This window comes from Notamacropus eugenii, chromosome X (genome assembly GCF_028372415.1).
Source record: "Notamacropus eugenii isolate mMacEug1 chromosome X, mMacEug1.pri_v2, whole genome shotgun sequence".
NCBI classification, from domain to species: domain Eukaryota; kingdom Metazoa; phylum Chordata; class Mammalia; order Diprotodontia; family Macropodidae; genus Notamacropus; species Notamacropus eugenii.
In genome coordinates this window covers 52,167,618-52,182,444 of record NC_092879.1, presented here as the reverse complement: position 1 = coordinate 52,182,444, position 14,827 = coordinate 52,167,618, and the positions used below count along the sequence as shown (strand labels likewise).

The window sequence follows — 14,827 nt, the reverse complement described above, 5'->3', positions numbered from 1 at the left end:
CATCCGTTTTTTCTCTGGCGCTGGATGGCATTTTTCATCATAGGTTCTGCAGAATTGTCTGACAGTAAATCTTGCCAGATCTGCACTGGTGATAGGAATATCCACGCTAGAAGTTCACCTCAAGCTAATAAGATTTAGAAGTGCAAAACTTGAACTTGGTAATCTCTAAGGTGCCTCTAAACTCTTATGCATAGTGCATATCTTGGTTATGGAAAAGATAAAGCTCAAGCAATAGAAATTAGGAGAAAAAGCCAGAATTCATGTTAGTCCCTTTTTTTCTGTGTATCAAACAAATTGTCATAAATCAGCATGATCACAAATATGAGAAGAGTGTAGGAACACCAAACATTCTTTATACATTTCATGTTTCTTAGAAAACTACAGTGTACTAGTAAACATGATTTGATAGTACATCATTTTACTAAAACTAGAAATCATGTGCAAATCACTATATTGCAATAAAAGCCTGAGGGAAAAAAATACCCTGAGACAGTTACTTGAAATACTCATAATCTCTTTATTTTCAGGCTGTTTGCAGGAACTCATTTCAGAATATAAGAAAGCCTGATATCACCAAGGTGGAACTCTTAAAAGATGTCCGGAGCAAAAAGGACCTTATTATTCGTCTGGTTGCCCACGATATTGATGAAGAAGAGACAGAGAACAGAAGGGATGATGGCTTAACCTCTGACGAGGATGAATATGGTTTGCGAGAAGTTGTTTTAAAGGAAGAGTGTGCTCTTGATCTAATGCATATGACTATAAAGGATGAGGAAGAGGAGCCAGTGCAAGAAAGTAAAGTCAGTTTACCCAAGGTTTCACTGAGCTCCAGTAGCCTGAAGAAACTATTCTCCATAAGCAAGTGTTGTCAAACTATTCCTACTAGCACATCAGAAAGTATTCAAACCTCTCTAAGTCAAATCAAGGAACCAAGAGCCCAAGAAGTGCTAGAAATATCAGATGAGCCAGAAGAACCAGATGAGCCAGAAGTGCCAGAAATCCCACAAGTGCCAATAGCTGTTGCAGAAAGCAAAGTGCTTACCCAGGTAGCATCCCTGACAAAGATCAAGTCTTTTGACTTGGAAGAAAAGTCACCTTCCTCCGTAAGTGACAAATGTGACTATGTTACTTTGGTTCTCTTATAATATTGGTCAGTTCTTTGATTGTGGAGAATGGCAGAAAAAGTGAATATGTTGCTGGTCAGTCTTCCCCTGATTTATGATCTCCAGGGTTCCTTCCATGTCTGAAATTCAGTGATTTCACAGTGTCACCACAGTGCCAATTATATTATCATACTGTAAATAGTTCCTTCACTAAATCCTCCTCTGATGCCTCATTGGGACATGGAAGTGTAAGTCCAGTGACAGATAGGGAGTGCCCAGATAATTCCTACAGACTCAGAGTCAGGTTGGCCACAGAGGGATGAAGTTTTAGCCAAAGCATCTCCCAGAGATTGAAATTTATGTCTGCCAAAGAAGCCCCTTACCCCCAACTGAATCCTATATCCTTGAAGTGGTGAAGTAAGCTGTAGATGCATAAAAGATGAAGCAACACTGATGGTCTTGAGAAAAGGCAGGAGGATGTAGTGAATAGAGCACCAGACTTGGAGTTAGGAAGACCTGGGTTTAAATCCTGTCTTGCAGACTTCACTTCTCTGGGCCTCCATTTCCTCCTCTAAAACTGTAGTCCTGTGATGATCCTAAGAAGCATTAGAAAAATAGAAAATGAGGTTGCCCTGAGTCAAGTGTAAAAAAAATCATCTCCAGGAGGGCCTCTCAACACATTTGGTCTCCACTCTGGATGCTGTAGAGTTCTGAGAGTTTTCTGGACAGGAATGGCATGATAGCAAAACCAAGCCAGGAGGGCCCCACCCCCAATCTGATGCCCCAGATTATTCTTTTTCTTCATTTTCTTGCCCTCCTCATACAGGGTTTATTTTGATGGCTCATGCTTTTACCTTTTCTACGCTGTCCCCCCCCACCCTCTCACATGACCCAATAACATTAGATGTGCTCAGAAGTGCTAGAGTTATGTGGGCAGTTAAGGGCATTTCTATGATAGATTTTTATTCCCCTTGCTTAAACCTGTGCTTTGATGTTTTTCTTCTACTTTTTTCAGCAAGAAGAGTTGAGAAACATTGTTTCGGAGCCTCCACGTTATCTGATACACAGAACTATGAGCTCATGCTCATACAACCAAGAGATGCTTTCCGAAGGGTATGGTTTGGTTGTTTTTGGGGGGGCTTTTTAGCAATAAGTTTATTTTGACTTCCTGTGATAAGCCCAAGTCTTCCGATATGTAAACAACAGCATAAGAAAAAGATATTAGAAGAGCAAGCATAAGGAAACTCCCAGAAGAGATTGTAAATGATCATCCTCATGTCCCTCACCTTCTATTCTTTGGCCTTTATTAAGCTCACCTTGCCTTTAGCCCTGTAGTGATCAAAGCATCTTGTTTCCGTGATCCCTTTTGAATGTCATTTCTCTCATATGAATTTGTTGCCGTTATCATCTCTAATTACGTAGTTGTAGTCACTGTGTATGTTCTTTGGTTGTCCAGTTGGCATCACTTTATACCTTTCTATGTGAAAGAAATATGAAATGAGACTTGTAAATATGTTGAAGCTAGATTATAAAAGTCTTTAAATGGCAGGCTTTGTATTTTATTCTAGAGGCTAGAGGGAATCATTGAAGGCCTTTGAGCTGGGCCTCTTTGAGCATGGGAAGACTGCTTTCGTTACAATTCAGAAACTTTTACTTTCTATAATTCGACCATTGTACCTATCACTCTTCCATCTAGGACTCTCTATTTTGATTACATTTTAGTAGTTTCCTGTTTTTAATTGGGTTTCTATAAAGGTAGCAGAATTTGTTTTCTCAATTTATAAGTTTTTTAATATCCAAATGTGGACTGCTTTTTGAAAATGTTCCATGAAGGTTTGAAGAAGTGAATTAATTTATCTAAATGCAACAAACTAATTTTTCCAAGATTCCATTGATGTCTATAGTTCCTTTCCTATTTATCAGTTCCCTTCTTTTAAAATATAGTTGCTGTGCTGTTAGGCAAATAATATTGGTATACTTTCCTTATGAATGGTGCATTTAAGCATGATGTCGTCCCCATCTCATAAATACTTTGTAATTTGAATTCAGCCTTGCCTGACTATCATGGCTACAGGTTCTGATTTTCTGGGCCAGACCTGTGACTTCTCCAACCAATGCTGAAGGGCTAATGGCAGCTAGGGAAATGTAAAGGAGCAACTGCTCTACCATTTATAATTTCAGAGGGTTGTTTGGGGGCCCTGAGAGATTAGGGACCACTCTTCCAGGGTCACACTGCTCGTATGTGTCAAAGACAGGATTTACCTGAAGCAGTGTAAATCTTATTCCAATTTTTCATTTTAAATCTGCCTTTGGGTGTTTAATGCTACATATGGTTGTCTTGGATTTTTTTTTAATCAGTTCGATAACCCTATTCTGTTTAATAATAGAAGTCAATCTATTTATAGTTAAATATGGTTCTGTCATACTCTGCTAAATTACGTTTTTATCATTAAGGAATGTATTCTACCTTCATTCACTAGAATTAGTCCAAACCTGTCTTACACATATGCATGGGAGAACATACATTCATCACCAAAGATGGATCCTAAATTCCTACTCTTTCCTCTCAAAGTTTTTCAGTGGTTTCAATCTTCCCCCTTTCTTTCCCTCCTTTCCTAAATGGAAGTGCTACTTTGGGATTATCTGTTCTTCCTTCTCCCTCAATTATCCATTTTTTGTAACACCTGCAATAAAAGAATTCTATCTTCTCATTCCTCCTTGTCTTTTACTTTGCTCTTGTTGGGAATTCTGTTGTAATATATGTGTTTTATATATGTATACATACGTTAACATACAGGTATGTATATATGCATATTTCCACATGTATATGTGAATGTATCTATCCATCTACCCATACACACTTTCTCATATACCTATATATACGTTTCATCTACTCTTTCTCCCTCCCCACCCTCAGCCTGTTTGTGGCCTTTAATTGTCAGTTCGGACAACCTGGCTGCTACCTTGCTATTGGTTCAGAGTCAAAGCCACTGTTGCCTCAATACTGATGAAAGTGGAAGAATATTCAATTTTACTATCTATCATTCTAGTGCCTTTCCCAAGTTTGTCCCCTTCTACCCAGAGACAACTATGGATCACACCACTCCCTACCCTTTGTGTTTTGCTCACCCTGTGAAATGTTTAAATCTAAACCCCATTTTTAGCCAGTCCAGGCAGAAGTTCATAATTGATTTGCATATCAAAGGTCCTAGCTAAGCCTGGCCTCCTTTACCAGGAGAAGTTCTTGGTTGATTTACATATCAAAGGCCTCACTGTGGCTTACTTTTGCCAGTAATTTTTTAATATTAGATGAATAATTGGTGTTCTTTGATAAGCAATGTTTTCCATCTTATCTACTTGTAAAATCTCCTTGTCAGGGTATCTTTAGTGTTTGACATCATTGTGTTTGGGTGAGTTGAATCTGGCATTCTTTCCTGTTGGTGTCTGTTGCATTGCCTATTTTATAGCCTGTCCTTTGATCTTCCCATAATTCTGGAAATTTTTTCTTGTATTATTTCAGACTGCCAGTAGTCAGTGAAACATTTATTAAGTGTGTACTATGTGCCAGACACTGCACTAAGCACAAGGGATTAAAAAAAAAAGACAATCCCTTCAAGGGGCTTACAGTCTAATGGAGGAAGGCAACACACAAAATAAGCCAAAAAGCAAGGTGCAGAGGGGAGCCAGGGAAAGTACTCCACGAAGAGGCATAGTAGGGCAGCCAGGTGAGAAATGATTTCCTGAAATATGGTGTCCAGACTCTTCCTTTCTTCACATTCTTGAGAATGCGTGATGGTTCACCTCTCCACAGCCTGTTGCATTGTTCCATCTTCTTTACTCTTTACATCCTGAAGCCTCCCTGCAGGTGACTTTCCATCACATTTTGCAGCCTTTTGGTCTTTCAATAGAACAATTCGATTTCTCATTAACTCCTGATTTTTCTCTCAGTTTTCCACAGCACTCTCAACATTAATTTTCTTATCATTCTATCTTGTTCCTTTTTGGGGGGGGGGAAGGGTAAGGAGGGGGTGAATGCCTAATGGCAGGTCTCACCACTTCCTTATTTTCCTTTAAGTGTTTTATTATTAAATCTGATGAGTCTTGTGAAACTTCTGGATTCATTTTTTGGATCACTGTTGGTACTAGTCCTTTTTTCTTCTGGTATCTTTTCTTTGAATTTTTTCAATGCAGAAAATACATTCATCATGTTTCCAGTGTTATTTTCCTGCTTGCTCATTTCCTTAACCATTCCTTTTCCCTTTCTGAGAGGCTATTATCTTTTTTTAAATTTTTTTAATTAATTAATTTGTTTTCAACATTCATTTCCACAAAATTTTGAGTTCCAAATTTTCTCCCCATCTCTCCCCTCCCCCCCAAAATGCTATGCATTCTGATTGCCCCTTCCATCAATGTGCCCTCCCTTCTAACAACCCTCCCTTCCCTTATCCCCATCTTCTCTCTTGTCCTGTAGGGCAAGATAAATTTCTATACCCCATTACCTGTATTTCTTATTTCCCAGTTGTACACAAAAATAATTCTCAATATTTGTTCCTAAAACTTTGAGTTCCAACTTCTCTTCCTTCCTCCCTCCCTACCCATCCCCACTGAGAAGGCAAGTAATTCAATATAGGTTATAAATGCATAGTTTTGCTAAAGACTTCTTTAATAGTCATGTTGTATAAGACTAACTATATTTCCCTCCATCCTATCCTGCCCCCCATTTCTTCTATTCTCTCTTTTGACCTTGTTGTCCCTCCACAAGAGTGTTTACTTCCAATTGCTCCCTTCTCCCATTTGCCCTCCCTTCCATCTTCCCCCCCACCCTGCTTATCCCATTCTCCCCTACTTTCCTGTAGTGTAAGATAGATATTCATACCAAATTGAGTGTGCATGTTATTCCTTCCTTGAGCCGAATGTGATGAGAGTAAGTTTCACTTTTTCCCTCTCATCTCCCCCCTTTTCCCTCCATTGGAAAAGATTTTTTTCCCTCTTTTATGAGAGATAATTTGCCCCATTCCATTTCTCCCTTTCTCCTCCCAATATATTCCTCTCTCTCCCCTTAATTTTATATTTTTAGATATCATCCTTTCCTATTCAATTCACTCTGTGCCCTCTATCTATATTGTATATAATCCCTCCAACTACCCAGATACTGAGAAAAGTTTCAAGAGTTACAAATATTATCTTTCCATGTAGGAATGTAAACAGTTCAATTTTAGTAAGTCCCTTGTGATTTCTCTTTACTGTTCACCTTTTCATGCTTTTCTTGATTCTTGTGTTTGGAAGTCAAATTTTCTTTTCAGCTCTGGTCTTTTCATCAAGAATGCCTGAAAGTCCTCTATTTCATTGAATGACCATTTTTTTCTCCTGAAGTATTATACTCAGTTTTTCTGGGTAGGTGATTCTTGGTTTTAGTCCTGGTTCCTTTGACTTCTGGAATATCACATTCCATGCCCCTCGATCCTTCAGTGTAGAAGCTGCTAGATTCTGTGCCATCCTGATTGTATTTCCACAGCACTCGAACCACTTCTCTCTAGCTGCTTGCAACATTCTCTCTTTGACCTGGAAACTCTGGAATTTGGCTACAACATTCCTAGGAGTCTCTCTCTTTGGATGTCCTTCGAGAGGTGATCAGCAGACTCCCTCAACATTCCTTTTGCCCTCTGCTTCCAGAACATCAGGACAATCTTCCCTGATAACCTCATGAAAGATGATGTCCAAGCTCCCTCCCCGATCATGGCCTTCAGGTAGTCCCACAGTTCCTAAACTGTCCCTCCTGGATCCATCTTCAAGGTCAGCTGCCTTTCCAATGAAAGATCTCACATCATCTTCTGTTTTTTCACTCTTTTGGCTCTGTTTTGTAATTTCTTGGCTTCTCATAAAATCATTAGCTTCCAATCTGTTCCATTCTAATTTTTAAAGAACTATTTTCTTCAGTGAGCTTTTGAGCCTCCTTTTCCATTGGCTAATTCTACTTTTTAAAACATTCTTCTCCTCATTGGCTTTTAGGACTTCTTTTGCCAATTGAGTTAGCCTATTTTTAAAGGTGTTATTTTCTTCAGCATTTTTTGAGTCTCCTTTAGAAAGTGGTTGACTCACTTTTCATGATTTTCTTGCATTGTTCTCATTTCTCTTCCCAGTTTTTCCTTTACCTGTCTTACTTGATTTTCAGAATCCTTTTTTGAGCTCTTCCATGGCCTGGGACCATTGCATATTTATTTTGGAGGTTTTGGATGCAGAAGCCTTGACCTTTATGTCTTCCCCTGATGGTAAACATTATTCTTCCTCATCCGAAAGGATGGGAGAGAATACCTGTTCACCAAGAAAGTAACCTTCTATAGTCTTATTATTTTTCCTTTTTCTTGGGCATTTTTCCAACCAGTTACTTGACTTTAGGGTCTTTTGTCAAGATTAGGGTATACTCTGGGGACCTGTAAGATCTCAGTTCCTCCAAGGTGGCACAATCAAGGAAGAGGAGTTTACTCTCTGACCAGGCTCACAGCTTCAGATAAGTTGCTCAGTTCCTTCAGGGGCTTTGGGCAGGGGGTGGGGAGGGGCAGAGCCCCCACTCAGGGCTGAGGTTCAGATCAGCTGCTCAATTCACCCAGGGGCTTTATCCACCAATGGATGCTGACTGCTGCCTGCCTGGCCACCATAGCCACTGCAGCCTGGGGCCGGGGCTAGGGGAGGACCCTGGTCCCTTGTTACAGAGGTGAAAAAGCTCTCTCACTGACCTTTGAAGCTGTCTGTGGCACCTGCGGGTTGAGAGATCTGCAAACTGCTGCTGCGGCTTCTGGGGATTCCAACCCCGGAGGCCTGCTCCAGTCCTGCTCTTCCCAGCACCACAAGGCCAAGGTGGGGCTGCACTATGCCGTTCACTGTGATAGACCTTGTCTGTTAGCCTTTCAGGTCACCCTGGACCAGAAATCTCCTCCACTCCATCTTTCTGTGGCTTCTGCTGCTCTAGAATTTATTGAGAGTCTTTCTTTGCAGCTATTTTATGGGCTGTGGGGGAAGAACCTAGCATATGTGCATCTTTCTACTCCACCATCTTGGCTCTGCCCCAGCATTATTATCTTTTCAGAAGCTTTGATTATCCTTTCTTCCTACCTCTTCTCCCTCACCTTTTAGACATTTTTTGATATTTCTGCCTCTATCCTTCTGGAGGGTACTAGGGTCCTGGGCTTTCTAATACCATCTTTTGAAAAGGTAGAAACTTTCAATTATACTAGTATTTAAGTAGGAAACTAAGTGAAAAGAAGAATTGTTTAGTGGGATAACCACAGACTTTGGAGAGAAAGGAATTGGATTTGATTCATGCCTCTGCTATTTATTGAGTGGCACTGGACAATTTTGCTTCACTCTCTGGGTTTTTTTCCTCCTTGTGTAAAATGGAGGGAGAGAACTAGATGATCTCAAAAGCTCCTTCAAACTTTAGATGCTCTGATCAAATTTTTATGTCGTCAACTATGCTATAAAGCAGACAAAATTCCATACTTTGTCCCCTCAAGCACCAGGCAACCATGGACATTGTGGTACACCTTGGCTATCTAAAATCTTTCTCCCCACTGTGGTTTCCTTTCCAGTTATGCCCCAGCTTCCAAATCTTTTCTTCCTGTCAGGGATAGCATTAGTGTGTGGGATAGAGTGACCCTTACTCAAATTAAACTCAGAGGCTTCTCAAGGTAGAAGGCAAAAAGGAATTTATTACAATTTCATGAGAAGGGGTGCTTCCCTCGAGACCATGGGTGGGGACAGCAAGGGAGTGCACCTGAGTGGAGTAGAGTACAGCAATGTATGGTCCTAAAACAGAAACCCTGTAGCCTCTCTTCCCATTGGCTGGGAATCCACACATATAGCCTAAGCACGGGAATCTACCCCAGAGACAAAGAACACAGAAAGGATCATTGCTCACCAATGAGGGTTTTTGTTACCAAATATGGAACTTAAGGGAAGAATGCTGATGTGGTGTGACCATAACTTTGGTGGTTCACCTCCATCTCGGAGCATTTTATTTACCTAAGGAGGCAAATGACCAAGAAAGTCCAATCTTACTATCAGTGATGTCCTTCAAAAGACTGAACTTTTAAAATCAATACTTTAGAAAAAGAGGGCAACTCTGGATCTCTCCAGATCATTAGCAATCATTTCTGTCATGGCTATTTATCCATACGTCCCCCATGGAAAGTCAACATGGCATAGTGGATAGAAGGTGGGCTTGAAACCAGTAGGACCTGGGTTGTATACTGTCATGGACATATGTCCTTCTGCCATTGTGGCAGTTGTTTAAGTTTTGGCAGGAAGGGTGGGTATTCTTGGGGAATTCATGTCTGAGGGGTCTTCACTTAATCTGATTTCATTCAGTAGCAAGCCCTAAGAGCACCTCCAGCACTTTCTAGGAGGGAGAGAGCGAGCATGCTTCACTCACCAGCTCCTCCCCTGCCAGGTCCCACCCTCCATTTGATACAGGAATGCAGCCCATGACCTGAGGTTTACTTTCTCCCTTCCACTTGGTGCTGTACCCCAGGTGAGCCCCACCCCAAATTTTCCCAAAGTGCTAAATGCTAAGCCACCCCAATGGTTAGCAGTTAGGACTAGTAATAAGAGTCTGGAATTGGCAGCAACAGAGGTGAGAGAGGATGCAGATAAATCTAAACCAAGGTCAATTCAGGTATCACTGTATTTTGGTTCTACAACATTCTGCTTGACTTGGAACCTAGAAGGGATCATTTTTGTCATTATCTGACTATATCAATACTTGACAAGTTGTTCTTTTAATTAACATGTAATTTCTTCCTTTACTGACTAAACAAAAAATGAAACATTCTCTTTTTTTTCCAACAGTGACAGCAAAGGATCAGGCAAGAAATCAACTGACGGTTTGATTACTTATTTTTAATTTGCATTAGAGCTTATTTAAGAAACACTGGTCACTGCTTTGATACCTTTTAAATTTGAGGTTATTAAATAATACTAATAATATACATAAAATATTTTAAAATATACATGATTTCATCCTTATTAATCCTCCCTCCATGCCTTAGTATACTGTCTTCATGATTTCTTATGACTGAAAACATTTATTACTCCAAAGTCAAGTTTCTAATGAGAAAGTTTCTCATAGGGTAGGCCTTGGAGGTCAGAAGTTGTTACTAGGCCCAAAAGCCTAGTATCATTTTCATGCTAAGGCAGCAAGGGAAGACTTCAGTAGAGGAATACTTGTAGGAACTCATATTTATATAGCACTAGAATGTCTATAACCAAGCACCTTAAAAGGAAGGTGGTATATTCATGATTTCCATCTTGGAGATGAGGAAACAAAGCCCCAGATAAGGGAAGGGACTTGTCCAAGGTCACTCAGGTAGGAAGGAAGTGTTGGAGCCAAGTCTAGTAGGGGAGCTTTTGAACCTTCTACTCTACTTACTTCTTAAGGCTGCCAGAGTGGAAATCCTCAGGATTAGGCCACCAGTTTGTTTGCCTTTCCAGAAGTGAATAACTTACACATGCAACTCACAGTCAACACAGTAATGGCTTGTCTGTCTGAATCATTATTAAGATATGCTAAATGATGCCATAGTCTGACTTTAAGACAACTATGCTCTCATGGCAAATACTTGCCTATTCCAATTCTTGAATGGAAATACTGGAAGTATCAATGTTGGCTTGAGGATTGTATTGGTTCCCCCCCAAAATGTAAAAAACCCTAGAGTTAGGAAGGTCTCTGGGGATGAGCTATGGGAGGACGTGGACAAAAATGGCCCAGGTTGTGAAGGTGAGGCTAAATTAAGATCTGCATCAATGGAGGGAACACATCTGTTGATAAGACCACAGATCCATTGAAAAAGCAGAGAATCAAACATTCAAGGCAGAAGAGTTTGTCACACATAGTTTGGCCAAGACAGGTGGTGTGGACTTGGAGGCAAGGGAGAAGGAAGGACGTGGGTATAGGCCAAGGAAAAGTATTTGCAGTGTGAAGCAGCTAGAGTAGCCAAAAATCAGTAATTGAGGAGGCAGGAGATAAAGCAAGACAACTGACCTCTCTTCCTCTCAATGACTCTACCCTATACAGTCAGACTGTAACTGATAACCCAGATTTCAGTGCTTCAGTTTCCTCATCTACAAATGTGGATATGATAAAATATGTTGTGAGCAAAGCACTTAGAAAACCCTAAAGCATAGGAGTGAATCTAGATTCTGGGGGTATAGGGTTTCTCAGTGGCAGCCACAGGTTAGGTAGGCTCTCATGGATTTCCCTATCCCACACCTGGGACAAAAGAGGAGGTTCAGATTTATCTTTGATATCCAATTCTTGTAAAAGAATGTATAACTTTAAAATACTGTCACAGTTTCCTAGTTTAAATTTCTGAGAAGTTTGTTCTATATGTGGGAGAGGGGAGGGAGAGAGAGAGAAAAAGGAGGGCGGGGGAGGGAGGAAGGAGAGAGCAAATGAGTGTACTAGTATAAGCTTAGGAGTAGAATGAAAACCCCTGAGGGGGATGTAAGGTTCAAGCCTCAGTACTTGAGTTTAGCCCGACACTTTCCAGTCTTGTGACCCATTTAAACTACTTGCAAAAGTTGAGCCACCAGTCCTCAAGGAAGACTGTCCATCTCCATGTCTCACTGCCAACCCTTCACCAGAAATAACAGCCTGCAGTCTAAGGAGAACATGAAGTATCACATATGTGTTCCCTGCATCCTAGAATTAAAGCAAAGGCCAACCCTACCCCGTCCATTTTACACATGGACCAGAGAAGGGAAGTAACTGCCCAAGGTCCTGCAGAATTCCTGGCAGGGCCAGCCCTGCATCTAATCTATTGGACTTTAATGCTATACCATGCTCCATCTTTTTATAATCTCTCCCAAGGGAGCCAGAGCCAACCCCCAACACTATCAAGGACCACACCTCCTTAGGCTTCAGTTTACTCTGGAAAGATTCCAATTTAACTGACTTAAACACCCACTAATTTTGGTTGTGGGATATTGGGTGAGTTATGGAGAACAAGTGTGATAGAAATCTGACCTCCTTTAGAAATGATCATTTTTCAGACAGAGATCTTAGACTTTCACAACTCTGTGTTTTACTCACAGTGTATCTGGAAGAGGCCAAGACCCTAGATGAAACAAGTAGCCTTCAGGTATGTATTTCAAAGTTACACCTAAGAGTGGAGGGTGAGCTGAGACCCCAACAAAACAGCAGAGTTGGCCTGAAGTGACCACATCCAAGATGACTTGGAGGTCCTCTGGCCCTTCCTGGCTTCCCCATGGTCTAAAAGTCCACGAATTCCAAAGGAGAGCCAGCCCCTTAATAAGAGCTCCCGTTTCTCCAGCCACGGTCCTCACAGCAGCACTGGGCAAGTCTTAAGATTCCAGTTTTATAGTTGAAGAAACAAACTAAGGGAAAAAACCTGATGGTAGTCATTGCTGACATTGGAATTTGGCCCCCAGATATAATGGGCCTTGCTTCTTTCCTCTTGTGTGTGCCAATGTGACCTGATTACTTTTGTCACAAGGACTGCCCTTGCCAGCTTCCTTTAATTTTGGTATTCAAAACATTTAATTTTTTTCAACTGACAAGGTTTTATTTTCTCTCCCTCTCCTCACTGGAAAAAAAAAGGAAAAACAAAACTCTTGTGATAGATTTGCCAAGTCAAGCAAAACAAATTCCCCAAAGTGGTCATGTCCAAAAAGTCTCATCCTGCACCCTGGGTCCATCCCCACTGTCAGGAGGTGGGCAGCCTGCTTCACCATGAGTCCTCTGGAATCATGGTTGCTCTTTCACTGTCCTGCTCCAAGTTATTAAAGCTTCCAAAGTAGTCTGTCCTTACACTGTTCTACAAATCGTCAGTTTTCCTATTCAGTGCCCCTCTCGGGAAAGGATGATGTATGTGATGCTTGATACTCCTTTCTTAAGAGGATAAAACCTTTTATTCCCCAACTATAAATACAGTATAAATGGAAATTCCTTTGGGAGAAGCAATACCTTCCTCTCATTTGTAGGAAGGAGTCAATGATAGTAGTTCCTTTCCTGAGAGGGGAGAGCACTGGGTGCTTTAACTGGCCTCATGAACACGCTAAAGCAAGGGTATTGAATAGGAAAACTGAAGAGAACGATTTGTACAACCATGGCACAAGCAGTCTGGCACTAGCAGTCTGGTTACTGGGTGGCCTGGTTTCTTTTCTGCTGTGCATGTTGGGGTGTGGGTTGTACTGCAAACTTCTGGAGGTCTTAAGGCACTGATGACATTGGGTCACAAGAGCAGTGGTTGCTGTGACCTCAGCAACTCCTGAGCCCTTCCCTGGTTTCTACAGAAGACCCATGCTAGAGGTCATAGGACTTTACCATCCTGTACTAGAGAGGATATTGATGTTTTCTTTTTCTCTCTTATCTTGGTGCAGTTTATCACCATCTACGAAGGCACTACATCAACCTCCAATCAGGCCTCCAAGGAGGGCACACCAAGTATGTAACATGTTCTTCAAATATTAGCTTAAGTTCCCACTTTGGTCCCTGTGAATTGAAGATTTGTGATCATTTCCTTCCCTCATTTCTGCCCCCAGGCCCAAGAAGCAGAAATAGCAAGTGGTCCCCAAACTGGCAGAAGCCTTCCATTTTGTCATTGTGTGTCCCACCACATAACTAAACTGCCACGGTCTCTCTGTGATTTAGGCTTTTTACTAATTCAGACAGGGCTTTCCTTCTCCTATTCCAAAATGTATCATGGGATTTAAACCTTTGAGCTCATCTAGTTTAAATTCCTCATTTTACAGAAGAAGAAACTGAAGCCCAGAAAAGAGAAGTGACTTACCCAAGGTCACACAGCTAATACTTAGCAAAGATGAGATTGGAACCCAAGTCATCAGTCTCAAAATCCAGGGCACTGGATGCCACTTCTTCTTTGAATGGTTTTACTTGATATTACAGAAGATTAGCTGTGTAGCCAGGGTTGAGGTTTTGTGTCCAAGGCTCTCTTATCAACTGTACCACACTGCCTGGAGAGAGGTTAAAATTGTCAAATGAATTCTTGAGTAAGTTTTGTTCTAAGCCAGTATTGCTGTAACTACATTATAAATCACCTACCATCTAGTGCAATTAAGATGCCCAAGACATCTCAGACCAATAAAGCAGGCCCACTGCCCAGAAATTAGACTGATTTTACCAGATACCGTCGGTATTACAGTCTATTCAAAGAAACTAGATACAACTCGGGCACTGAAGACTTTGACGTGAGACACAGTGCTTGTCTCTTCTTTTTTTCATGTTTTCATTCATTCCCCTTCAGATGTATGTATGTGTAATATACATATATACGAATATATGTATGCTTCCATGTAATAAATCTCTCTCATATTGTCTACTCTCCTCTGTCATTTGCCTCTTAGAAGGGCAGTGTGGTACAGTAGATAGTGCTAGCCCTGTAGTTAGGAAAACCCGGGTTCAAATTTCACCTTTGATATTTACCAGCTGGTTGACTGTGGGCAAGTCAGAGGCACAGTCTTTGTTGTGACCTAAAAAAGGCCTCCCTCTGGGCTCTGTGACCATCTCCACTGCCACCACACCATGATGACTGATGATGGCCATTTGTAAGTGAGAGGAAAGGCCTTGGCTTAAGAGAGGAGAGAGGATGGAGGAGAGCGGAAAGGGAGAGAGGAGAGAGAATACTTATGTGTAGTGGGGAAGGGAGATTAGAGTTGTTGGGATAGCCCCACTATTTCATTTTTCATGG

General features: G+C 41.2%; 2 protein-coding genes across 14 annotated transcripts in view; one reads left to right on the top strand and one right to left on the bottom strand.

The window, feature by feature from the left end:
* The window catches only part of LOC140515491 (uncharacterized), a 497,421-nt gene that overhangs the window by 414,293 nt on the left and 68,301 nt on the right, over positions 1–14,827 (bottom strand). The gene's annotated exons all lie outside the window — the stretch shown is intronic.
* The window catches only part of LOC140515484 (fibrous sheath-interacting protein 2-like), a 100,941-nt gene that overhangs the window by 83,110 nt on the left and 3,004 nt on the right, over positions 1–14,827 (top strand). For 4 of the 5 annotated variants that reach the window (XM_072626206.1, XM_072626205.1, XM_072626208.1 and 1 more), the window contains 5 exons: positions 528–1,103; positions 2,119–2,216; positions 9,948–9,982; positions 12,192–12,238; positions 13,500–13,563. In XM_072626206.1, the coding sequence (XP_072482307.1) occupies positions 528–1,103; positions 2,119–2,216; positions 9,948–9,982; positions 12,192–12,238; positions 13,500–13,563 (820 nt within the window). Of the gene's footprint in view, positions 1–527; positions 1,104–2,118; positions 2,217–9,947; positions 9,983–12,191; positions 12,239–13,499; positions 13,564–14,827 lie in introns of those variants that run through there. The other variant, XM_072626209.1, reaches the window with a different exon arrangement.